This window comes from Pelobates fuscus, chromosome 8, assembly GCF_036172605.1.
Source record: "Pelobates fuscus isolate aPelFus1 chromosome 8, aPelFus1.pri, whole genome shotgun sequence".
Taxonomy (NCBI): Eukaryota; Metazoa; Chordata; class Amphibia; order Anura; family Pelobatidae; genus Pelobates; species Pelobates fuscus.
Window position 1 is genome coordinate 98,577,975 of NC_086324.1, and position 27,917 is coordinate 98,605,891.

The 27,917-nt window shown below is 41.2% G+C and overlaps 1 protein-coding gene across 4 annotated transcripts in view; it reads left to right on the forward strand.

The window, feature by feature from the left end:
* Positions 1-27,917, forward strand: part of TNRC18 (trinucleotide repeat containing 18) — a 170,979-nt gene that overhangs the window by 29,373 nt on the left and 113,689 nt on the right. For all 4 annotated transcript variants that reach the window (XM_063430182.1, XM_063430185.1, XM_063430184.1 and 1 more), the window contains exons 3-4: positions 15,081-15,206; positions 19,936-21,564. In XM_063430182.1, the coding sequence (XP_063286252.1) occupies positions 15,081-15,206; positions 19,936-21,564 (1,755 nt within the window). The remainder of the gene's footprint in view (positions 1-15,080; positions 15,207-19,935; positions 21,565-27,917) is intronic.

A 27,917-nucleotide genomic window follows, 5' to 3' on the forward strand; every position in this document is an offset into this window, starting at 1 on the left:
CTTTAAGCATTTCTGTTGGATGGTCATTTAATTCTAAAATATTTATGTAATACTCGTGGCAATTTCTTAGAATTCTCCAATACAATTAAAAAAATATCACAAGGCTACGTTTTTCTAAGGGACAAAGCTCAGGTTGACAAAAGTCAAAGCTTCCTTTTGTCACTTCCAACAACGGTCATGCATCTGGCCTATGGAGGATCTCACAAAAAACCTCTCTATTCTACTCTTGTAAGCTCCTGGCAGATTAAGCATCAGGAGTTGGAAGGAGAAGGTGGTGGTTTCTGAACACTACCAGAAGAACAAAAACAAAAAAAAACACAATAAGGGTATACAGTCCTAGACCTTGCTAACTGTTAACATGTTTTTACATAGAACTTAATAGTTGTGACATTTCACTAGCACCACCACCCCCATACACACACACAACCCTAGTTATTCAAGGCACATTAAAAAAAAAAAATATCTTTTATAATACGCATATTACTGCTTCACAGGGTTGTTTTCTAAAGTGAGAATTCAAGGTGAATTCAAAGTGAATTTCATATTTAAGTCAAATCAACCAAATTTGGAAAATTTCCAATGCTATGCTTACAGTACTCTGGCCTTAAATTTGAAATTCACTTTGAATTAATTTAAACAAACCTTGCTTAAAAGAACATTCTGGTCCCAAATGTTAAGGGAACTGGAATCCCTGAGTGCCATGTTACCTTACAGTGGTAAATCATTTCAAATAGTTTTAACCACAAAGTTCTGTCCCATTTATGCCCATCTTTCTGCCTTCTCACTTCCCTCCCTAGCCGCTCTACTAGTAGAGTAACATTGGCTTGAGCAGCCAGTGATCGGCTGAGCTGGTATTTTACGTTATGAATCTATTACCGGCCACCCAAGACAATTCTTTCACAGGAACCCAAGGGCCAAGGAGATTAGGTTGTATGGTGGTAATGTGGCTGTTTAATATGCATGCTGGGAGCTGTCAAGTAAACACATTCTTCTTCCTTCTATAATTAATACATTTTCTTTTGGAAGAGCAAGCTGAATGCAGATGCAAAACATTGCATTAAAGTCAGTGTAAGTGATTGAGGCACTAACATGCTTGCCCCAAATATTAACCGTAGAATAGTATTAATAGAATCAAAATGTAGAGCAAGTGCATGGTAGAACACCAGTTGTCAGGCAAGGTTGTTTGCAAAGAGAAGTCTTTCTTAGGCAGAGGTTTTGTATTAAAGGGACACTATAGTCACCTGAACAACTACAGCTTAATGTAGTTGTTCAGGTGAGATCTGTAGCTCCCTGCAGGCAATCTGATGTAAACACTGTATTTTTAAAGAAAATACAGTGCTTACATTGATTGATAGGAATACCTCCAGTGGCCGTCACTCAGACGGCCACCAGAGGGACTTCCTTTCATGTATGGCCCTAAAAAGGCCTTGTACACGTCGGACGTATTAAAATACGTCTGACGTGCAGGAGAGAGAAGGCACTGTGTGCGTGCCTTCTCTCTCCTGCCTGTCAGCAGAGGAGAGGGGGCGGGCAAAGACCGCGAGCTGAGCTGTCGCTCAGCTCGCGGCCGCGCACACCACGCATGCGCGGTGGTGCGCTCAGGACTTCATAGGGCGGCATGAATGGTGCCCTATGAAGTATGTGCGCATGTGCGGCAAAACCGCATGCGCACCAGGGAGCAATGACGCTTCCAAATGGAAGCGTCTGATTGCTCCCTGCTCGCGCCCGCCTATTTCGTTATTTTGACAAAATAGGGGGCGCGGCTTCACGAGGCTCCTGGCGCTGGAACGAGGTGAGTAAAAAGGGCTGCCTGGAGTGTCCCTTTAAGTTTTTAATACTTAAAGCAGCACTATCACTGTCTGGGGACTGGAATTGGTGGGCAGGGAAAGGTGAGTTTTACTTACTAGAACCTGTTCCTTGCATGTGACACTATCTTTTTCTGGCTGGTCCTCTCCAGATTTATTGGTGACAACTGAAGGCTTGACACTTCTAGATGACTGTAGCTCCACCCAGTGTCTAGAAGTGTCAGACATAGGAAAAAATACATAAGACAAAGTAGAAAAGAGGAAGCAATTGGGAAAAGGTAAGTACAGCATGACCGTGCCGCTTTAACATTGTTTTAAAAATGGGAAGGAGGGGTAAAATCCTGCTTTGTGTGCCCCTTAGAGAAACACAATTCAAGGGACACCATAGGCACTTAGACCATTTCATCTCATTGGTATAGTTTGGATGAAGTGTCCCTGTCCCCCTTAGTCATGCACTGTAAAATATTGCAATTTTAGAGAACGGACAGCCACTAGAGGCGTATCTTGCAGTTTCACGACATTTGACTCTGTGAAATGGCACTGGACGTCCTCACGCATGAGGATGTCCAGTGTCAAACTCCATTGGGGAAGGGGAAGGCCTAATGAGCACTTGGCACTTGCTGCACATGCGCTTTAGGTCCCCATCGGCTGACAGAGGAGACAGATCACGACCCAATGCCAAGGGACATTGGTGCTGGAAACAGTTAAGTGAATAAAGGGTTACTTAACCCTTTAGATTGCTGGGTTTGGAGCTGCGGGGTCAGAGGAACCCGTTAGTGTTAGGAAATACAAAGCTGTACTAAAGGATTCTATTAAATGTCACAATAATGTGTTTTAATTATACAGGATGACCTAATACAGATATACAGTGGGACCTCGGTTTACAAACGCCTCGGTTAACATAATTTTCGGTTTACAAATGAAAATCCATTAAAAATAATGGCTCGGTTTACAAATTTGTTTCGCAATACACAATTGCACCTGGGTGATTTATAGCACCGCCCCTACATGCTGGAGCCTGTGGGTAGCACGAGGCGTCGAGTGTGGAGGTGTTGGAGCGGCTTTTGCATCACATTTTGGAGCCATTCTGGAAATTGTTTGCAGTTGTTTTGGGACTTTTTGGTGCATTTCTCAAGCTGTGGAAAGGTAGGGAGCTGAGCTTCGTTGTTTGCATGCCTTTTATTGTGTGCTCTGCATTGTGGGTTGGTTTCCATGCCAGCTCATTTTGACTTATTTCTGACCTCCAGAACGGATTAATTGGTTTTCAATGCATTCCTATGGGAAACCGCGTTTCGGTTTACAAATGTTTCGCAATAAGAAATGTCCCGGAGAACGCATTAAATTCGTAAACCGAGGTCCCACTGTACTTGAGAACACGATCATGCCTCAAGTTACTGCATTCTTTACATTTAATATTTAACAAAATACCACAGTGTACATAAAGAAAACCACTAACTAACCCTGTTTTGTTAAATATTTGACTTTGGTTTCTAGTATTCTTATTCATAACTGTACATAAAATATGTAAAATTAAGAAGGGGATTTGAACATGAATATGGATTCAAATCAAAAGGCTTTATTGTTGGACCCATGTTAAAAAATTAATCACGGTTCTGTCTAACTGCCTGTGAACCTGGTAGCTTGATTAATATGATAGGAATGCTCAGACTGTATTTCTTTATAACTTTGCATTTACAATGCAAACCTATATAAACATATATATCAAGTTGGGCATATAGCTGATTTGGAGAATTTTTTTCCAAATACTGTATTTGGACATTCATTTTTAAAATGTGGCTTTATACTTAACGGAAACTCGCTGTTTAGTGAAATAGACCCAAAGCTTTGGAGAATGCAGTGAAAGTGTTAGTAACTGTTCAATTTCATGATAATGTATATCTGCTAAGATGACTTTTTTTATATATATATTTTTTTATTAATGTTATTTATATAGTGCAGCAGTTTATAATTTTAAGAACATTTAATAAAAATAAATGACGAACCTGCTTCACTGAGCTTATATGAAGGATAAGGAGGAAGAACAACATGTGGCGATAGGATAAACAAAAGCAGAATTGAAAAGAGAGCCATTGATATGGATTGTAGAAGCTAATTATGTTACGAGGGAGGAAGAAACAGATTTAAGGAATAACAATTACCCAGGGAGAATAAATCCTGAAAAAAAAGTGGATTCAATAAAACTTCTTAAAGTATTGAAGACTATGGGGAAAGTCTGAAATGGCAAGGGAGTCTGATCCATAGAAATGGAGCAGTCCTTAAATAATCCTGTAAGTGAAAATTAGCAGTAAGGGTGCAAGTAGTTTACAAGAAAAGGTCTGAGAATAAGGCAGAGTGGAGTGACCGAGAACAGGTGTACCTGTGAATTAATGAAGTGCAATAGAGATAGAGTTGCTAAGAACTTTATAGGTTAGTATTTTGTTTTGAATCTTAAATAGTGATGTCCCGAACGGTTTGCTGGCGAATAGTTCCTGGCGAACATAGCTTGTTTGCGTTCGCCACGGATGGCGAACATATGCGATGTTCGGTCCGCCCCTATTCGTTATCATTGAGTAAACTTTGACCCTGTACCTCACAATCAGCAGACACATTCCAGCCAATCAGCAGCAGACCCTCCCTCCCAGACCCTTCCACCTCACAGACAGCATTTTAGATTAATTCTGAAGCTGCATTCTTTTTTTGTATTATTTTTTTGTTTTGTTTGTGTTTATTATACATTATCCTCCATAGCCAGTAACCTGTGTTTATTATACATTATCCTCCCATAGCCAGTAACCTGTGTTTATTATACATTATCCTCCCATAGCCAGTAATGTATAATAAACACAGGTTACTGGCTATGGGAGGGATAATGTATAATAAACACAGGTTACTGGCTATGGGGCGGATAATGTATAATAAACACAGGTTACTGGCTATGGGAGGATAATGTATAATAAACACAGGTTACTGGCTATGGGGAGGATAATGTATAATAAACACAGGTTACTGGCTATAGGAGGATAATGTATAATAAACACAGGTTAATGGCTATGGGAGGGATCATGTATAATAAACACAGGTTACTGGTTGTGGGGGGATAATGTATAATAACCTGTGTTTATTATACATTATCCCCCCATAGCCAGTCACCTGTGTTTATTATACATTATCCCCCCACAACCAGTAACCTGTGTTTATTATACATTATCCCCCACAACCAGTAACCTGTGTTTATTATACATTATCCCTCCCATAGCCATTAACCTGTGTTTATTATACATTATCCCTCCACAAACAGTAACCTGTGTTTATTATACATTATCCCTCCACAAACAGTAACCTGTGTTTATTAGATATTATCCCTCCCATAGCCATTAACCTGTTTATTATACATTATCCCTCCATAGCCAGTAACCTGTGTTTATTATACATTATCCTCCCATAGCCAGTAACCTGTGTTTATTATACATTATCCTCCCATAGCCAGTAACCTGTGTTTATTATACTTTATCCTCCCATAGCCAGTAACCTGTGTTTATTATACTTTATCCTCCCATAGCCAGTAACCTGTGTTTATTATACATTATCCCGCCCATAGCCAGTAACCTGTGTTTATTATACATTATCCCCCATAGTCATTTATCGTTGGACCTAGGCAGCACAATGTCTTAGGCCGGCCCAGAGAGTGAGTGAGTGAATAATATAATATATACCGTATATACTCGAGTATAAGTCGACCCGAATATAAGCCGAGGCACCTAATTTTATCACCAAAAACAGTGAAAACTTATTGACTTGAGTATAAGACTAGGGTGGGAAATGCAGCAGCTACTGGTAAATTTCTAAATAAAATTAGATCACAATAAAATTATATTAATTTAATATTTATTTACAGTGTGTGTATATAATGAATGCAGAACGTGTGTGTTTGTGTGAATGCAGTGTGTATATAATGCAGTGTGTGTATATGATGCAGAGTGTGTGTGTATATAATGAATGCAGTGTGTGTATATAATAAATGCAGTGTGTGTATATAATAAATGCAGTGTGTATATAATGCAGAGTGTGTTTGTATGAATGCAGAGTGTGTGATATACATAAACTGGGTGGGGGGAGGGCATTATTTATTATTTTAATATTTTTTTTATTTTTATTATTTTAATATTTTTTTTATTTTAATTTTTAATATTTATGTTTAATTTTATTTTTATGTCCTCCCTCCCTGCTTGTTGCCTGGCTAGGGAGGGGGGCTATGTAAATTCCTGGTGGTCCAGTGGTGGGTACTATGCAGGGGGGGGCCGGGAGCGACATGTTACTTACCTTTACAGCAGCTCTGGTCATCTCCGTTCACATCCCCCGTTCAGCTCCCTGTGTAAATCTCGCGGTCTGTGTGCTGCACGGTCTCGCGAGATTTACACAGGGAGCTGAACGGGGGAGGTGAACAGAGCTGAACGGAGCTGCTGTAAAGGTAAGTAACAGCTCGCTCCGGCCCCCAACTCATTACAAATACAATGTAAGTTGCCATAATACAGACCTTGACTCAAGTATAAGCCGAGTGGGGCTTTTTCAGCACAAAAAATGTGTCGTCGGCTTATACTCGAGTATATACGGTATGTTCAGAAACATATTAGTAATATATGTAAATCGGGTTCATGCAAAGAGGGTGAAAAGGTATTAAAGAAAAACACACTTATAGCATCAAATTTACAAAGCCAAACTTTTAAAAGCTTTCCTCATTTCTTTCTCGGGATGAGGAATATATTGGTTGTAGACTGAGGATTTCCATCTGCCCAATCTTTTAATAATATGCACTGGAGTGTCAGTGTTGAAGGAGACCGAAGCTGCCCCTATTCTAAATGAAAGACCCAAGACATGGATACAACCCAATCTTAGGACTAGTGTTCTGATGTAGAAGATGAATTTAGCCGTAGTCAGAGGGATTCAGTGAGAGTAGTGGTGAAATGTGTGTGGCATGACTGAGTGTGGGTAAGTAAGAGTCAAGTATTTTAACTGGGCACTAGTTCTAGGTGGGATAAAGTGGTATAGCGGATGGATGAGTAGTTTGGTTCGTTTTAGAGGTTTGTAGAGAAAGTATATAGTGATCATGATTTTTAGCGATATCCAATATTTTTAAGGTGGTCTCAAACAAACATAAAATGCTATATAAAATTTGTGGGAATATTGAATAGTCGTGTACAGTAAATCAGAGAGGGCTCAGAATATCGAACCATAGATCGGTAACCTGGATGAAGTAGGGGGTGTATCTGTTTTATTAAATACGCGGTATTATGCTTTTTAATGCGATAGGACGTTAGGAAAGGTGTGTGATTGGGATAAGTGGTTGTGGCTGTATTTACCTTATCCTGTGACCGACCTGGCTCCTAAGCTTGAGCCGCGCGTGGCTGGATCACTCCTGCCTCCACACGAGCCGCATGCGGCTTGATCTCCTCTTCTGACTTGGCCGCGTGCACTGACCGCAGTGATCGGTCACGTGGCCCGCCTGGCACAAGGAGCACGGCTCGAGTCACAAGCTCGCTCTTAAAGGGGCAGTGGGAACCAAAAGTTGATTCAGGCTCCCATTGGCCCACGTCATTCCAGCACCCCCACACACAAACGTTTTGGGGGCACAATAGCTTGCATTTAAAAAAAAAACAAAAAAACTTTTTTGACTGTAATATAATAGCAGTCAGTTTCCTTCACACGTGTGCGTTTCAGGGCCTGCCAGGGCACAGTGTCACACCAGTGCAACTCATATCTAGTGTAAGAATAGTGTACATTTAAAAAAAAATACAGGGGGCTTATTGTCACCTTTCGGGGACCCTTGGTTTTGTACGTGGCTAGGTGGAGGAAGAGACCTTCAATGACATCAGTGAGGACAAGGAACGGGATGTGGCTAGCTTGGTATCCAACCTTGTGCGAAAGGGGAGTTTGCGGTTGTGCAAATGGACTGTTTGCGGTTGTTTGCGCTGCGTTAAACCGGGAGTTTGGTCTGTCACTGTGAAGCAGGCGTAACCCTTACACTACCTGATCGATACAACATCATACCTGATGTTTTAAAGCACGTTATTCCAAACAATTTAGGAATGTTAGGTGATTTATGCCCTTTATGGATTAAAACCAGATTCTGCATCAACGATGTAATTTTCCATGGGAGTTTTGCCATGGATCCCCTTCTGGCATGCCACAGTCCAGGTGTTAAGCCCCTTGAAATAACTTTTACATCACTATTGTGACCAGAAAGAGTCCCTGTGGGTTTTAAAATTCGCCTGCCTATTGAAGTCTATGGCTGTTCGCCGGGTTCGCCCGTTCGCGAACATTTGCGGAAGTTCGCCGTTTGCGAACGGAAAATTTTATGTTCGCGACATCACTAATCTTAAATAGTACAGGAAGCTATTCATTTGAGAAAAGAGTGAGCTGTGAAATAAGCATATTTTAACACCATTTTTTTTTACAAAAGCCATGTGATAAAATTTGTTTTATTGAACAATTAGGCCTTTTTTAAAGGAACACTACACCTTTAGGAATACAAACACGCATTCCTAATGTTATACTGTCCTAGCCCTTATTTATGTTCAGTCCCCCCTCTCCTCTTTTTGACATGTAAAAAAATGGAGAAATAAATTGGTAGGTACCTTTTTTTTTTTCAATGCAGAGACTTGCTCTGTGCTGCCGCCTGTTCCTCCTCCTGAGAACTTTACTCATTGATGCTTCCCGCTGCAACGATCGTCCAATCCAATTCTCCTCATGCAGGTGCATTGGAGACGTGATGCATGGATGTGGTGCTTGCTGCACACATCTAATGAAATACTTCTCATAGGCAGGGGCGTATTTGCCGCGAGGCAAACAAGGCATTTGCCTTGGGCGGCATTTTCCAGGGGGCGGCAAAAAAAGCCGCCCCCAAACGCCCAGGGCAAATGCCTTGTTAGCCTTGCGGCTAACAGACATCCTGGGCTGGTGGCTGCTGGGCTGGTTGCTGGGCAGGCGGGCGGGCGGCTGGCGAGGGAGCACTTCCTCTGAGCTGTCTGCTCAGCTCCCTCGCGCGCCGCAGAGTGAGGCTGGGAGCCGGAATATGACGTCATATTCCGGCTCCGCCTCCCAGCCTCACTCTGCGGCGCGCGAGGGAGCTGAGCAGACAGCTCGGAGGAAGTGCTCCCTCGCCAGCAGCCCGCCCAGCAACCAGCCCAGCAGCCCGACCGGCAGCCCCACTAGACCCCAGGGAGAGGGAGAACCCCCCCAGCATTCCCAAAGGTAAGGAGGCTGGGGGGGTAAATTAAAAAAAAATGAGTTAATGTGAGTGAGTGTGTCTGTTAGTGTGTGTCTGTTAGTGTGTGTCTGTTAGTGTGTGTCTGTTAGTGTGTGTCTGTTAGTGTGTGTCTGTTAGTGAGTGTGTCTGTTAGTGTGTGTGTGTGTGTCTGTTAGTGTGTGTGTGTGTCTGACTGTGTGTGTCTGTTAGTGAGTGTGTCTGTTAGTGTGTGTGTGTGTCTGTTAGTGTGTGTGTGTCTGTTAGTGAGTGTGTGTGAGTGTGTCTGACTGTGTGTGTCTGTTAGTGTGTGTGAGTGTGTCTGTTAGTGTGTCTGTTAGTGTGTGTCTGTTAGTGAGTGTGAGTGTGTCTGTTTGTCTGTTAGAGTGTGTGTGTGTGTGTGTGAGAGTGTGTGTGTCTGACTGTGTGTGTCTGTTAGTGTGTGTATGTCAGTGTGTGTGAGTGTGTCTGTTAGTGAGTGTGTGTCTGTTAGCAGCTAACAGACACACTCACACACTCACTAACAGACACTCACACACACTGACATACACACACTAACAGACACACACACTAACAGGCACACTCACTAACAGACACACTCACACTCACTAACAGACACACTCACACACAGACACACTCATACACACACACACACACTGACAGATACGCATCCATTAGCTAACAGTTAGCTAATGGATGCGTATCTGTCAGTGTGTGTGTATTTAGAAGGCGGGGGAAGGGCTGGGTGGGGGTGGCGTGGGGGGGGGGGGTGGGGGTGAGGGGGGCGCCTGAGTTTTGTCCTGCCTAGGGCAGCACAAAACCAGGATACACCACTGCTCATAGGGTGAAATACTTCTCAAATCCAGTGTTTCCCTATGAGCTGCTTTTGATAATATGCAACATCCTCATGGACATTGTATGTCGCATGAGCAAGGGAAACTTCGTCATTGCAGTGAAAATGCCTCTAGTGGCTGTCAAGAAGACAGCCACTAAAGGAGAATTTAACCATTGAATCAAGACATTTGTCTTGTCCTCCACATTCGGGGTACTCTTGGTTACCATTGCTGATCTGATTTTATTTTAGAATTTTATGAAAAATTTTCTTAAAAAATAAAACCATACAGTTTTTGATGAAAACATTTTTATTTTGATTTCACGTTCCTTGACATGGAGCAAACTTTAGTTTTCTGTGAATGTGAGCTATTCAGTCTTGAAACTATTTTTAAAAGCTTTGAGACTTCTAATAAAACCTCTTTAAACTTGTTGAGACATTTCACGTGATGAATCTGAAAGTTGACAATGATTGTGCAAAGCTAAGAGAAACAAATCCGAACAATGTACACAATTAACTACAGCAAATGTATACCGTATATGCTCGAGTATAAGCCGACCTGAATATAAGCCAAGGCACCTAATTTTACCTAAAAAAAAACTGGGAAAACATATTGACTTGAGTATAAGCCTAGGGTGGGAAATGCAGCAGCTGCTGGTATCAAAATGCAATGAAAAAGCTTCAGAATATCCCATGACTAATGGGAGTTACAGTCACATTACAGAATTTTGCATTACAGACAGAATTACAGAAAATTACATACAGAATTTTTTTCTCTCACCCCCACTTCCTCAGTGGTCCTTTCCTCCTTCTCCCCCCCACTTCCTTAGTGGTCCTTTCCTCCTCCCCCCACTTCCTTAGTGGTCCTTTCCTCCTCCCCCCACTTCCTTAGTGGTCCTTTCCTCCTCCCCCCACTTCCTTAGTGGTCCTTTCCTCCTCCCCCACTTCCTTAGTGGTCCTTTCCTCCTCCCCCCACTTCCTTAGTGGTCCTTTCCTCCTCCCCCCACTTCCTTAGTGGTCCTTTCCTCCTCCCCCCACTTCCTTAGTGGTCCTTTCCTCCTCCCCCCACTTCCTTAGTGGTCCTTTTCTCCTCCTCCCCCCACTTCCTTAGTGGTCCTTTTCCCCTTCTCCCCCACCTCCTCAGTGGTCCTTTGCCCCTTCTCCCCCACCTCTTCAGTGGTCCTTTCCCCCTCACCTCCTTAGTGGCCCTTTCCCCCTTCTCCCCCACCTCTTCAGTGGTCCTTTCCCCCTCACCTCCTCAGTGGTCCTTTCCCCCTTCTCCCCCACCTCCTCAGTGGTCCTTCTCCCCCCCCCACTTCCTTAGTGGTCCTTTTCCCCTTCTCCCCCACCTCTTCAGTGGTCCTTTCCCCCTTCTCCCCCACCTCCTCAGTTGTCCTTTCCCCCTTCTCACCCACCTCTTCAGTGGTCCTTTCCCCCTCACCTCCTTAGTGGCCCTTTCCCCCTTCTCCCCCACCTCTTCAGTGGTCCTTCTCCCCCCCCACCTCCTTAGTGGTCCTTTCCCCCTCACCTCCTTAGTGATCCTTTCCCCCTCATTGGTCCTACCTATGTAACGTGGCCGGGCGGTGTGGACCGCAGTACAGGAACTTCTGTTTCCTGTACCCGGCCGGCGGGGGACTGAAGGGAAGCTGTGCGCTTCCCTCCTGCTGGTCACCTAAATCTAGCGCCCCCCTCAAGAAGCACTCACTTGAGTATAAGTTGAGGGGTTTTTTTCAGCACAAAAAATGTGCTGAAAAAGTCTGCTTATACTCGAGTATATATAGTATGTAAAGTTATAATGTACATACTTAATTCATAACAGTAAGTTTGACAAGCCCATGTCATGGCCTCAGGTAGGCGGCCCAGTTTTTCCCGAGTACAAGATTATGAAATGTTTATTTTATTTATTTTCTAATAAAAAAAAAATTCAGGTCTCTCATTATCTCTGCAGCAGTGAAGAGAACATTCCTTTAAAAATGCTGCATGTATTACTTGCATGTCAGAAAAAAACTTTTATTCCCAGTCTGTGGCACTGAAATCACTAGTGAATATATTAATTTACTCTGGAAATAGATGTTTAATCAGTCGACGACTGTAAGGCTTTTCTCTTGTGTACACAATTATTTATTTGCTTGAACACTGAATGCTGTACTTCCCGAATCCCAAGTGTCCCTAGTTAGGAGGGGCTATTTTAGGCCCAAATCCCTCCTGTTCTTTTCTCTTCAAATGTTCCTCTTTTCAAAGGGCTCCATTGGTTTTTAAGTGTATAAGCAAGCACCACAGCAATAATATGCACATTAATATTTATATAAAGAATAGTAAATGTGTTTAGAAATCAGTCAGTATAAATATGACACATTGTTCTTGTTCTAAATTACATTTTAGTTGTATAAAGTGTTATCGTCACTTAAAATTTCTCTGAAAAGCCACTCCCCTGGCTATACTCCCAACCTCACCCCCAAATTAGTGTCCTTTGTCCATTTGAAATTTTGGGAAGTATGCAGTTCTATACTTATGTGGATGTCATTTATGCTGCCATTTGGCATTGCAAGCCCACAAATTTTGTTTATTGACCTGGGCTTCATGTGTATGATATTAACCCCTTAAAGGACCACTCTAGTGCCAGGAAAACATACTCGTTTTCCTGGCACTAGAGTGCCCTGAGGGTGCCCCCACCCTCAGGGACCCACTCCCGCCGGGCTCTGGGGGGAGGAAGGGCTTAAACTTACCTCTTTCTCCAGTGCCGGGCGGGGAGCTTTCCTCCTCCTCCTCTTCTTCCTCGCGACGTCATCGGCTGAATGCGCATGCGCGGCAGGAGCCGCGCTCGCATTCAGCCGGTCGCATAGGAAAGCATTCATAATGCTTTCCTATGGACGCTTGCGTGCTCTCACTGTGATTTTCACAGTGAGAAGCACGCAAGCGCCTCTAGCGGCTGTCAATGAGACAGCCACTAGAGGCTCTGGAGGCTGGCTTAACCCTCAGTATAAACATAGCAGTTTCTCTGAAACTGCTATGTTTATAAAAAAAAGGGTAAAAGCTAGCTGGACCTGGCACCCAGACCACTTCATTAAGCTGAAGTGGTCTGGGTGCCTAGAGTGGTCCTTTAAGGACACATGACATGTGTGACATGTCATGATTCCCTTTTATTCCAGAAGTTTGGTCCTTAAGGGGTTAAAGCGGTCTTTAAATTTAGTACATCCACTATTTGTATGTGCTGCTTGGGTTAAATGTTTGAAAAAGGGGACAAAAAAAAATTCTGAATAGGTCAGTTAATCCTCCTATAACACCCACTGCCATTAAGGGTAATGAGCCTTGACACCATGCCAGTTTATGAATCACTATTTTTATTGCTACTTTGTTTCAGCAGTACAGCAGCCTAAGCACTCTTTCTTTTTGCCCCTAGACGTTCTCTCGTGCCACTGCAACTCCAACATTTCTTTGGACTTGTTTGTTTTACAGCTCTGTTTAAATGATGTAAAAAATACACACAATGCATGGAAGCCTTTAGTCATAGTCCCATCATTTTAAAGGACACTCTTGTGATAATGAAGAAATTAATTTCTCCATTGATTCCTTTGGCTTCCATTGAAATTTTTATTTTAGAATGTTGCACATTATGTATGGAAGTTGTTCTGGTGAGTATAGTCCGTCCCTGCAGGGATTTTAATGAAAACACTGCCTTTTCAAAAAAAAAGGCAGTATTTACAATACTACCTAGGAACATCTCTAATGGCAGTCACTGAGATGGTGATTAAAGCTGCTTTCTGGGTCGGTGCAGCACTACCGTTCTGCATCTTCATCTGCAGAGAGATGATTCAATTCATCTCTATGAGGAAATGCTGATTGGTGCAGCATGGCACCAAAGAGTATCTGCTTAGACTGGACGTCTTGCTAATAAGCTAAATAATTGTGGAAAACCGCACAGCTTCTTGAAATGCACTGCACTTGGTCACCAAAAAAAAGTAAAGCATTCACTATCTAAGGAATTCAAAATCGAATTAAGTTAAATAAGATTACATTACTTTACAAAATAATTTTCTGCTGTCTTTTTTTTTTTTTTTTAACATGATGCAACCAATCATGAATCTATGCATGAGTATAAATTAATAGAATGCTGTTGTCAACCTGAACATACATACTTCCCGGAGCTTTAGAGAGGCATTTTGATCCATTTGATCTGCTCGAAATGTGTACTTCTAAAGGTGAACTTTTTATATACAAGGTCTCGTTTTCCTGGCACTATAGCTTCCCCCTTTGTCAAGCACTCCTGCAGCACTGAAGGTGTTAATAACCTCTTCAGTCACTTACCTGGTCCAGCGCCGATGTCCCTCGGTGCTGGCTTAGCTTCTGCCCACGCTCCTCCCCCACCAGCGGATGTCGACAATGGGCGCACTCGCATTAGAATCTCCCCATAGGAAAGCATTATTTGGGGATTCCAGCGATGCTGGAGGTCCTCGTGCATAGTGTGAGGACATCCAGTGTCATTTAGATGACCAAAAGTCATCTAAGAAGCCTCATGTCCCTATTGTGGCTGTCTGGTAGACAGCCACAAGAAGAGGAGTTAACCCTAGCAGGTAATTATTGCAGTTTATAAAAACTGCAATAATTACCACTCTTGGGTTATGGGTGATGATGAGCTGAAGTGGTCTGGGTGCCTACAGTGTCCCTTAATCAAGACACACAACACACCTACACAATTATCTAATGTGTATATAACTATATAGCATGCTCTCTCTGTGTGTTTTACATGTATATTTGGTAAGTTTGATAGCTTTTACCTAATAAATGGCTTGATAAACGTAAATATTTCTTCCTCTAGTTTGCTGGTGGTTTATTGAATAATGTCAGAATGGACCAGATTGGCTTTTATTAAACTTTTACCACCACATTTTTCCAGTGCAGGTGCTAATGTGCTTCCACATCTCATGAGAAGTGCACTATTATACCCACATTACCATATGGTTTACATTACATTTTATGGTCTTTCATGTGTCTAGCTTTTTTCTTTTCAAACCAAAACATTTGTGTGTGCTTGTTGATGTATGCAGTATCTCTCTTGTAAAAACACCTGGGACTTTCAAATTATGGCAGAGGTGAGCAAGTATCAGAGGGAATTGAGCTAATTAAGTAGTAAATCAGGGCAATTTATTCCTTAATTACAAATGGGAGTATATACATTTTGTTAATCTTTTCCTCTTTTCCTCAGGGTTTTCTCACCTGGCCAGCAATCTATATCCTTCCTACATTCCCTTGAGTCACTTGGAGCCTGCTACTGTTGCAAACCCTCTCCTTGGACAGCTGGGGCCGCACAGTCTATTTGAGTCCCAGAAAGGTAATAAGACTGATTTATGATGCATATCCTAAATTTTTCTTTGCAACTTTAAAATTGTATATTGGTTTAGCATTATGTTCCACTTTACTATTTGTTATGCAAGCAGAGTACTTGCAATATTGTCTGTTGAAATGCTTATATAAACCCTGTAGGCATTGTTGGAAGTGTATTCAGCAGCACATTGGATATTATTGCCATCTCTTTGAACGGAAAAACTTAGATCCGAAATTGATTCATGAAAATAAATTTGAGATATACACTGCCTGGCCAAGAAAAAAATCGCCACCTGGAGTTAACTAATCAAATAGTTAAAGAGCCTCTTATTGGATAGTCACTGCATGGGTGATTATCTTTCAGCTGGAAACAAGTTATTTAACCCCAACTGATGCAACGAGTAGCTTCTCATTTCTTAAACAACCATGTCAAACGACACATCCCGTGGTCGTGGAAAAGATGTTAGTCTGTTTGAGAAGGGTCAAATTACTGTCAAGCAGAGAAAACATCTAAGAAGATTGCAGAATTTGGGTTAAAAACTGTCCGACACATTATTAAAAACTGGAAAGATAGATTGGAACCATTGTCTTCGAGGAAGTAATGTGGTCGGAAAAAATCCTGATTGATCATGATCAGCAATCACTTAAATGTTTGGTGAAATCAAATTGTAGAAAAATAACAGTAAGTTTAATAGTGAATATAAGAGCATTTCCACATGCACAATGCAAAAGGGAACTCAAGGAATTGGGACTGTACAGCTGTGTAGCCTTAAGAAAACCACTAATCAGTGAGGCTAATCGGTAAAAAAATAAAAAGGATTCAATTTTCTAGGGAGCATTAAGATTTTTTTTATGAAGCACAGGTCACGTCAAGCTAACTTAATTGCATCCTACGAAGAAGCAAATATAAGTATAGATCAGGGTGTTGCAGTGGATGTGATCTATTTAGATTTTTCCAAGGCATTTGATTCAGTTCCACACAATAGATTAGTGTTCAAACGCAAAGAAATCGGTCTAGATGAAATCTTGTTCTTGGGTATAACATTGGCTTAAAAATAGTGTACAAAGAGTTGTCATTAATGGTAAATTTTCAAGCTGGACAGAGGTGGCAAGTGGTGTCCAGGGCCGGACTGGCCCACCTGGATACCGGGAAATTTCCTGGTGGGCCACGACATCTGGGGCTGTGCTGCGCATGTATGTGCCACCGGGTGGCCGGTCTGGTGGCACACACTCTGAGGGGGCATACCGTATTCCACGCTGGAGCCGCCAGGCCGGGTGGCAGCCTCGCTGGTCCAGCGGCACTCCTGTCACTAATGCTGATGGCTGAAGGAGGAGGGAGGAGCATGTCTATCTACCATGCTCCCGTGCGGTTCCCACAATTCCCAGCACAGTATACTGTATCAGCATGCTGTGCTGGGAATTGTGGGAACCGCACGGGAGCATGGTAGATAGACATGCTCCTCCCTCCTCCATCTACCATGCTCCCGTGCGGTTCCCACAATTCCCAGCACAGCATGCTGATACAGTATACTGTGCTGGGAATTGTGGGAACCGTGAGGGAGCATGGTAGATAGACATGCTCCTCCCTCCTCCTTCAGTCCTCAGCATCAGTGACAGGAGTGCCGCCGGACCGGCGAGGCGGTCACCCAGCCCGGCGGCTCCAGCGTGGAACGCGGCCGGCCCCCCTGACTTCTCCCAGTAAATGGAAGGGGAAGAAAGGGAATAGACAAGGGGAGGGGGAAAATAAAGCAGAGGGGGGGATAGACACAGGGAAAAAGAGGGAGAAAGAGACAGAGGGGGAATAGAGAGATGGTGGAGGTAGAAGAAAGAGACAGAGGGGAAGAGAGATGTGAGGGAGAGAGAGACACAGGGAAAGGGGGAGAAAGAGAGAGACACAGAAGGGGAGGGGTAGAAAGAGGCAGAGGGGGAAGAGAGAGACTGGGAAGGGGGGAGACAAAATGCCACACAGAGGGGCTGGAGATAAAGAGACATACATAGCACATAGGGGCTGTATATATTACTGGTGGATCCCTGTTCCCCGAGGCTCTCCCCTGTCGAAGAGAGGACCCGGGAGTTCAGCCTGCAGCTCCTCTGGGTCCTTCTTGCGCGAGCACAGATCGTTGCTGCGGTTAACACGGCAATGCTCCGGCTCTTGCGAGAGTGAATTGTAGCCCTGGAGCTACAGGCTAGAGTTCACTCTCACCACTGCGGCCACCAGGGATTCCTGGTGGTCGCAGTGGTGAGAGTGAACTCTAGCCCCACACACACACACCATACACATTCACACACTGCCCCCCCACACACACACACCATACACATTCACACACTGTGTCCCATACACACACTGCCCCCACACACACACCATACACATTCACACATTGCCCCATACACACACACACACACACACACTGCCCCCCATACACGCACACTGGCCCCACACACACACACCATACACATTAACACACTGCCCCCATAAACACATTGCCCCACACACCCTACACATTCACACATTACACCCCCCGCCCCAGACACACACTGAACCTTTCACACACACTGCACCCCTCACACATTGCCCCACTGTTCCTATACCCTACTACAGCCCCATATCCCAGCAGACCCCAGGTAAGTTGTCAAACTTTTCTTAAACGGTTTGACTACTTACTCTGGGAGGGGGTCCTGGCACCATAACCACTACACAGAGCAGTAGTGGTTATTGTGCATGGATTATTTCTTTAAATAATCTACAAGTGCCCCTCCTGGGATCAAGCTCTGGATCCGCCACTGGTATATGACATGTATATTAATGTATGTATTGGTGATATATATATATATTAATGTACATTTACATATGCATAATACACAGAGAAATGTCATTAATATGTACCATATGTAATGAGCAGATATTGGCCCAGTCTTGTTGCTAGGTGCATACTCCAGCACAATAACATATTTAAAGCAAAGAGCGCACCCACAGGACTTTAAAATAAACAAGATAACGTCATTTTTTACAATTGTGCCCTACGTACATTCACCATTTCAGTCCCATTACCAAGCTTTCCTTAATATGTCAAGGTAGTTGGACTGAAACATTGATTACATGCAAAGGCACGTCTGCTTAAAATAAATCTGCACTTTTGTTTATTTTGAAGCCTATGAGTGCTTTTTTTAACGTTGGGGTAATAATTTTTGATTTTAAGTTATCTTTTCTAACTCTGTATCTGAACACTATGCTGGCGCAACACATTATGGGGCTGGTAAATATTTTTTTTCCAGGGCTGCTTTTAATTCCCAGTCCGGCCCTGGTGGTGTCCCTCAGTGTTCTGTTCTGGGACCCCTTCTATTTAACATGTTTATATTTGATCTTGAAAAAAGCATTGACAGTCATGTTTCAGTGTTTGCAGATGAGACAAAACTCTGTAAAGTAATACAATGTGAGCATGATATTACTTTGCTGCAGAGGGATTTAGATAGACTGGGGGACTGGGCACTTAAATGGTAGATGAAATTTAATGTTGAAAAATGCAAAGTTATGCACTTCGATGTAAAGAATGTACAATCAACGTATACTCTTAATGGAAGCGAATTAGGGATAACAACACACGAAAAGGACTTGGGAATTGTTATAGACAACAAACTGTGCAACAATGTGCAATGTCAATCAGCAGTGGCTAAGGCCAGTAAGGGCATTGCCATGCATGAAAAAGGGCATTCATTCTCGGGATGAGAATATCATCTTGAATATGCTGTGCAATTTTGGGCACCTGTTCTAAAGAAGGATATTATGGCACTAGAAAAAGTGTAGAAGCGGGCTACAAAATTAATAAAAGGAATGGAATATATCAGATATGAAGAAAGGTTAACAAATGTAAACCTCTTTAGTTTAGAAAAACGTTGCCTCAGAGGGGATATGATAACATTATACAAATATATCCGGGGCCAATACAAACCTTTGTGTGGAAATCTTTTCACAAACCGGACTTTACATAGGACACAAGGTCATGCTTTTAGACTGGAAGAAAGAAGATTTTGTCTAAGGCAAGGAAAGTTTTTATTTTTTAATTTTTTTTTTTACTGTAAGAACAATAAGGATGTGGAATTCTCTTCCTGAAGAAGTGGTTTTATCAGAGTCCATACAGATGTTCAAACCGCAACTAGATGCATACTTGCAAAAACAGAATATTCAAGGATATAATGTTTCAATGTAGGGTAATAGCTGCTTGATCCAAGGATAAATCTGACTGCCATCCTGGGGTCAAGAAGGATTTTTTTTCCTAGCTTGTTGCAAAATTGGAAGTGCTTCAAACTGTTTTTTTTTGCCTTCTTTTGGATCAACAGCAAAAACCAAATGTGAGGAAGGCTGAACTTGATGGACACATGTCTCTTTTCAGCTATGTAACTATGTAAGATTGGACTCTAGAGCAATCTTTATGCTTTTTGGTGGCGACTCTGTTTTTGACCAGGCAGTGTATATAGTGTGTGTGTGTTTTGACAAACCGTTCTGCAACTTCATCTATAAGTTAAATATGTATATAAATATTGGTGTTTGACAACATTATAACACAAGGGCTATATATTATCTGTATGTATATTTAAAATGTTTTTTTTAAACATTTTAAATTGCTGAATATAATTATGGATCTAATTTATGTTGATGTTTGGGCATGTCATGTTGTGGACAAATATAGTTAATATTTACTATCCCTCTCCTCCCCCTCCCCCCCTTTCCTTTCTCTTAGATGGGTTTTATTTACCTTCCCATGCTGGGCAGTCACCTTTACACACATCTATGTTGAGGCCTTCAAGTAACCAAGAACAGAATTCCCAGCTGCAAGAAAAAGAACTCTCTAGTCACTCCCATAAGAACACAAAAGAGATTGCTAAGGACTCCAAGGAAAGAACTACTCGGAACGAGATTTTGTTGGCATCATCCAAAAAGGATGGTCGACTTAAGGAGGAGTCACAGTATCATAGTGTGGTGGATCTTACCCAGGATACTAAAGTTGAAGTAGAGAGGAAAAAGAGTGGGCTTCAGAGGGTATCTAAGGCAGGGGAATACCTCTCAACAGTTAATACTGACTTTGTGCCAAATCGTGTGTCCAGCAGTGGAGAAACAAAATCCAAGAATCCTCTTCAGACATCTCTTTTGAGTAACTGTAATGCTGGAGGTGATCCATTGGCTAAAACTCAAGGTTCTGAGCAGGACAGATGTGCCAGAGACTCTAGTAGACATGATGAAAACATGAGGCCTTCAGGTCACGTACCTTTGGTGAACTCATCTGGGAATTTGAACATGTTGTGTAGTTGTTCCACCTCACACCCTCCGCAGTCATGTAGTAGAATGGTTGCTTCTTCCACATTCCCTTCGCAACCTGTCCATTCCAACGTTTATACTATCTTTCCAGCAGTTAAAGAGTCAGGAAGGGAACATAAGGTTATTGCACCTACATTTGTGCCTTCTGTTGAGGCATATGATGAAAGAATTGGACCTGTACAAATTGCTTCCCAGGCCCGAGATCTGAAAGGCAAGGAAGGAAAATCAACAGAAAGAACTGATCTGTCTCGGAATCTTTTACCACAGGAAATGTCCAATGAGGCTAAAAGAATGGAAGGTACAAGGGAGAAAAACTCAGTAATTCGATCTAATACCTCTCTGAAACGTTCTGTTGCTTCTGATTCCTTTTTAAACCGTCCTGGCCTTGTTTCTCCAGAAAACAGGGACTTTATCAGCAGCAAAGATGCAGAAAACAGAGAACGGGGGCAACGTGTCAGGGAATCGTGCAAAGTATATGGTTTGTCAGAGTCTCAGCGTCAACATACAGAACATTCGCAGAGAAAGCTGCCTGAGCAAAAGTGGAAACCATTTGAAATGAGCAACTTTGCCACCACTCAAATGGCTGTTCTTGCTGCACAACATAACCAGGTAAGCCATGCAGAAGAGGAGGCAAAGAAAGTGTATATGGATTCTACCAACCATCCGAGATCTTTAAGTAGCTGCAGGACCAGTTCTGAATGTCTGCACAACCCTGCTCATGGTGAGAGCTCTGCCATGCAGAACCTTATTAAATACAGTGGGAGTTTTGCCAAGGAGGCAGCCACATGGAAGAATAGTGGTAAGAAAAGCCCATTTGGGGGTCTTGGGAATATGAAATTGGATGCATCCCAGATGAACACTGCCAAGGCTCAGCAATGTCTGCCACAGCCAGGGGTGAAGAGAGACACAGACAGACCTGATAGTGCCAAATCTTTCGGGCGGGACAGTTTGGGTCCCCAGGGAGAGGTGGAGGTTCGGCATCCACCAGTGGGTATTGCTGTAGCTGTAGCTCGCCAAAAGGATAATGGTGGATCTAAAATTGGCTGCTCTAAAGGTAAGACCGTAAGATCTGCTGTTTTAACATACTACATTTTCTCTATTGTGTGTTTAGTGTCTGCTGTGTTCCAGCCTTTCAGGAAATCCATTACTCATAAACATTGCCTCTTCGTTGCATATAGTAATCTCATTCACCCTTCTTTCCTTCTCAGCTCTGCTGTTACAGTGTAGGTGTTTTTGTCCTTTTGAAATTATTTTTATAGTGCAGAAATATCTGTATTACTCCAGTATGGTTTCTATTGCATTCATAAGAAATAGAAAGGTAACCACTTTTCCTTAGGCAGTGTTTTATTTGATAGTGATATTCGTAGACTGGGAAACACTACTCTGTACAAACAGATTCTCTTTGTAGTAATTTGATGCACATTTAGTTTTCTAGTACATGATCTTCTCCCCGACAGAGATTTAGCTCAGTAAAGGGGTTTATTTATTAGACAAGGAATTGTGGAGACCTGGAGAGAAAATCACAACTTTTCTTTTTTAACTAAGCTTCTGGTTTAGTGTATAAACCCATATTTTTTTAATAACTCTGTTCTCTTAATACTGTTACCAATTACATTATATTTTAAACTAGACAGCAGAATTTCAGACCTGATGAGATATCATCATTGTCGTGTGTACTGTTTCCTTGTCGTGATTAGGAAGAATCTGTGTTTATTCCTAGAATGAAACGTTGGTTTATGAGCACAACGTTACATACATTTAATACATAAAATTAAACTGATGCACGCAATAACATTTTGTTTATTTATTTTTTCAATTCTTTCGTTATGGTCAAAAAATAGTATAACAAAGTAATACATAGGACATTACGGCACAGTTCAAAATGGTACAACATGACATGGCATCTCGTGCTGCGTCTCAACCGAATCAGGCAAATTAACAGTATGTTCTTAATTCACCCTACGATCACGGTCACCCACTTTGTTCTCAGTACACTTAAGAAACACAACATTTTTTTGTTGCTTTTGAGATGAAAATTAAAATTCGAAGAAAGGATAGAGAGGACAGAAAGGTCCCTTGGCTCTGGCGGAAAAAAATTCCGTACCCGGGGGGGATTGCTTAACACTATGCAGGGCACAAATATGCTTACAGAGCCGACTCACAAAGTGAAAAAGAGAAGGATAGGATTGTAAATTTTGATCATCTGCTAGATAGGGGGAGCTAGAGAGAGGAGTTGGGGGGAGCAGACCCTTCTGCCCCCTCCCCACAGGGCTCTACCAGCGTCTCACTTCAGTCTATAAAGCCACTTGAGTTCCAGGGTTTCCATATTTTCTCAAACTTGTGTACCATGTTTCTCACGTATTTATTTTTAAAGGTCTTTTATTTAAATCTTTTTAACTTTAAAAACATGTTTTGGCAGAAGCCACTGGTAAATGTATGGACTAACAGGAATATTCAGTAAGTGGTATAAAGTGCATTTAAATTCCAAGACCAAAGTAGCAAAACTGGAAGCATCTCTATCTTTGAGAATGTTTCTAGTTCAGCTTTTTTAAATTACGTGAATAACGTTAAAGTTAAACTTATCTTAAGATCTTGTGGCTCACTGAAGTGTATGAGCACAGCTGCCTGTACAGCATGGATATCATGTTTATTTTATGAGTGTGAGATGCATATGCAGCAATTTTTTATTTTTGCTCAGAAGAATAACATATTGTTACCTGTACTGTAACGGTGGGCACATAGTGTACATCATATTTTTTTTTTCTGTTCATATGCATGATATTTGGAACAGGATGTAGCTTTAAGGAACACACTCCGAGCACCATAACAACTACAGCACACTGTAAGTAGTCAAACTGTATTAGAAATGTTTGACTGCATATTTAGGGTTTGCCAGGCTCTCTCCCTTGTCTCCCCTAAAGCCATCCCCAGAGCAGGATGCTCTCTGTCTGTGCCCAGTGCTGCAGATCGTTGTTGAGGGAGGGAAATACCTAAAAAAAAAAATCTTACTGGATCAGATCTCCAGTTCTAAGCATAGTTCACTTTCAAAAGCGAAATGTCTCTAACTTTTTCTCTCCTTGAGGACTTGATGGTTCCTTTAAGGGTGCTTGGTGCTTTATGCTTTCCCTTTTAGATTTGCTGCTAATAGTAATGCAAAATCCCAAAGGAGTTCCAAAAAAAGTGCTTTATTATGAGTAAAAATCCAAATATAAAATAAAGTAAGATCAAAGAATAAGTCCCAGATGTTAGTCTGGTTTGACTCAATAGTCTGCAACAGTGTCCAAAACGCGTTTCGCCTTACAAAAGGCTTCCTCAGTTGGCTGTTAGGTGAATCTTCCCTCTCCTATCTGCTTAAAAATCCTCCACTTGCCGGGTCCTGTGCGCCTTTTTTTCACTTCCGGGTTCCATCTTGTGGAACGCAACGTGCGTTCCAATGTTCGCATCTATTTCCGCGTTCTTCATTACGATGGAACGCACGTGCGTTCTGGCGCTTAATTCAATGCGCCTCCACTTCCACATTCCTCGTTGCGGTGGAACGTACGTGCGTTCCAACGCTTCACTCTATGTGAGTCTCCCTTTGTTGTCATCTTCTGGTGAAACACACCTATTAAAACAACAAACTTTATCAATAACATAATTAAAAGCATGACAGAAATCTAATTTCTCTCCTTTCAAGCACATTATATCTATCAGCTAAAAGGCATATTAGCTTAATTATCTTAATAGAGGATCCATACAAAGTATATCAAATAAATAACATCTTATGAGCATACATACAAGTGAACATAAAAGGTTATATAGTAGTAGCAGTTTGTAAATGTCTTTTAAAAGATATATAAAATATCTTAAAAATGGAGAAAAAATATAAATAAAATAAAATTCAGAATTTTTAAAAAACCTTATGCAAGACTAAAAAACATTACACATTATTAAAAGGACTATTAGCTCATAAAATGACATAACTCAAAGTCATTATTCAATCCATGTGGGACCATGGTATTAAAGTCGTAAATGAATTTCATTTCTTCCCTTCCTATTTTTTTGGTGTAATCTCCCCCTCTCCAATCTTTTTTCACCAATTTAATTGCGCTAAAAAACATTCCATCAGGGTTTGAGTTATGAACTCTCTTAAAGTGACTTGAGACGCTACCCCATTTTTTATATTCCTTGTGTGTTCCTCCACTCTGGTGTTCGAATTGTTCGGCCGACATACACGAGATTGCATGGGCATTTTAGTATGTAAATTACTCCCTTTGAATAGCAGGTTAAATGATCCCTTATCTGAAATTTTTGATTGATAATAGGTTCCATGTCTGTGAGTCTTTTCTTGCTCTTAGTGTTTCTGCATGCTAGACATTGTCCACAGCCATAGAACCCTTTACTCATATTTAGAAAAGTATTATTTACAGGTGTTCTCTTTTTATTGCAACTCTGTACTAAAGTGCTTTTTAAATTTTTGGCCCCTCTGTAAATTATTTTGGGTTTATCTGATAAAATGTTTTTCAAAATGGGATCGTCTTTTAAGATATGCCAGTGTTTGTTGATGATATTGTTTATTTTTCTATTATTTCCATTAAAGCTACATATAAATGGGACGTTGTTACCGTTCCATTTTCTATTTTTTTCTTTGTCCTTATAAGTCAAGGTGTTTTTTCTAGGAATTTTTAGGACTTCTTCTAGCGCTGTCTGGAGTTTTCCTTCCTCATATCCTTTTTGTATGAATTGTGTTTTGATTATATTTGCTTGTGTTTATATAATCGTGATCATTAGTGCAATTGCGCCTAATTCTCAGGAATTGGCCCTTGGGAGCATTTGTTAACCAAGGGGCGTAATGACAGCTTTTTTTTTATCAATATACCCATTAGCATCGACTTCTTTAAAATGGTTTTGTGTTATAATCCTATTATCTTTTATGTTGATCTCTAAATCTAAGAAATTGATTGTGTCCTGGCTAATCTGTGCTGTTAAGACAATATTCCACTGATTATTATTTAAATACAGGATAAAATCATTCAAATCTGTATTAGTACCTGTCCAAATAAAAAATATGTAGTCTATAAAACGGCGGTAGCACACCAAGTCCCTGATATACAAACTGCTCCTCCCAACTTGGTGCCCATTGCCGTTCCCCTAACCTGTAGGTAAAAAGTCTCATTAAACCAGAAAAAATTATTTGTTAAAATCAGGTAAATGCCTTCTAAAATGTACGAAATGTGTTCCTCCTTAAAATTGTGTTTGTTTAAAAAGTACTGTACTGCTTCAAGGCCTTTTTCATGCGGTATAATGGTATAAAGTGGTGTCCTTCAGATACGCTGGATTCTTTACCACAAGAGGCTGTAGCAAATGGTCAAGGTACTCTGACACCTTAGCTGAGATAGAATCTATCCCAGATATGATGGGCCTCCCCGGTGGATTCTCTTTGTTCTAATGTATTTTTGGGACATGGTAATACACTGGTGTCTTAGGATGCGGTGTTGACAAATATTTGGCTTCTTTAGTAGTTAGAATACCCTTCTCTAAACCTTTTTCGATGTAGTCATCAAATTTTTTCTTTATATTTTCTATCGGATTTTTTTCTAATTTCTTATACGTGCCTGGATCTGAGAGGATTCGTTCCGCCTCTTGTTGATACTTGTTATTTGGCATGACCACTATACCCCCTCCTTTGTCCGCCGGTTCAATTACAATTTCTTGGTTCTGTTTTAACTCTTTTATTACTCTTTTCTCCTTAATTGACATATTTTGCTGATATCTGTTTAATGGTTTAATTTTCTTTATTTCTTTCATTACCATAATTTCAAAAGCTTTTATTTCACCTGAGATGAGATGCTTCGGAAAAAAATCTGATTTTAATTTAAGCTCTGTGTGTATGTACTCTGATGATACTTAATCATTCAGTTTCTCTTCTTTGTTATCAAAAAATTTTTTTAGGCTAAGATTCCTAATAAACTTATTAATATCTATAAAAAAATCAAACTTATTAAGATCAGAGGTAGGGGCGAATTTCAAACCTTTTTGTAAAATTGCCACTTCCCCTACGGGTAGCTCATTCCCCGTTAGGTTAAAAATTCCTTCTGAATTTATCTCTTTCCTCTCTTCTCCATATGTCTCTCTTCTTCTTTTTCTGCTTCTCTTTCTTATGTTACCGATCTCTGTCTTTAGCCTGGAGGTTCCCAAATTTTGATCTGGCGTTGTTGTTTCGATCTCTCTGCTGTTAGGTCCTTCTGAAAAGGAGTCAATATAGATGCATCTTCTTGTCTTGATACAGAGAGCTCTTCATCTACCCTCTCAATTCTATGTCTTTGTAACTTTGGGGAATATCTATCATCTCTTCTCCTCCTCTCATCTTCCATGTCGTGCCTCTTCTTTCTTCGTTTTTTTCGGGGCTTTATTTGACTACTTGACTATAGCTTCTATAGTCTGTATATTTGGATGGAGGAGAACAGTTTCTCCTATGGTCTCCCCATCTGGGAAAGGTTCGTTCCTGTCTTTGTGGGTCCGAGCCTTCCTGCTCCCTTCTGTCTCTTTGATTCTGTTCCCTAGTTAATCTCCAGTCAGGTACTGTATTTGTTCTTTGTTCTCTATATTTATCTGTATATTTTGTTGTAGAGGGTGAACTATTTTTTTGGATTCGTTTATTTCTAGAGGGTGATCTACTCTTTCTTTTTCCTATGTATTTTGTTTTTTGTGAGTAATCATCATATCTCTTACATGGTATTTTTTCTTTGTTATACCTTGATTTCTGTTTATTTATAATATTGATAGTACCCGTTTTATAGTCATTCTTATCTCTCAAATATTTACTCTTTTTTACTTCAATCACTTCTTTTTCTATTTTCTCTACTCTAGTTTTTAGATCCCTCATTATTTGACTATATAATTCAGGATTAGTGGACTCCCTTATTCTGAATTGATTTTATTTATATTTTTTCTCCATTTTTAAGATATTTTATATATCTTTTAAAAGACATTTACAAACTGCTACTACTATATAACCTTTTATGTTCACTTGTATATATGCTCATAAGATGTTATTTATTTGATATACTTTGTATGGATCCTCTATTAAGATAATTAAGCTAATATGCCTTTTAGCTGATAGATATAATGTGCTTGAAAGGAGAGAAATTAGATTTCTGTCATGCTTTCAATTATGTTATTGATAAAGTTTGTTGTTTTAATAGGTGGAACGCATGTGCGTTTCACCAGAAGATGCCAACAAAGGGAGACGCACGTAGAGTGAAGCGTTGGAACGCACGTGCGTTGCACCACAACGAGGAATGCAGAAGTGGAGGCGCATTGAATTAAGCACCGGAACGCACGTGCGTTCCATCGTAATGAAGAACGCGGAAATAGATGCGCACATTGGAACGCACTTTGCGTTCCACAAGATGGAACCCAGAAGTG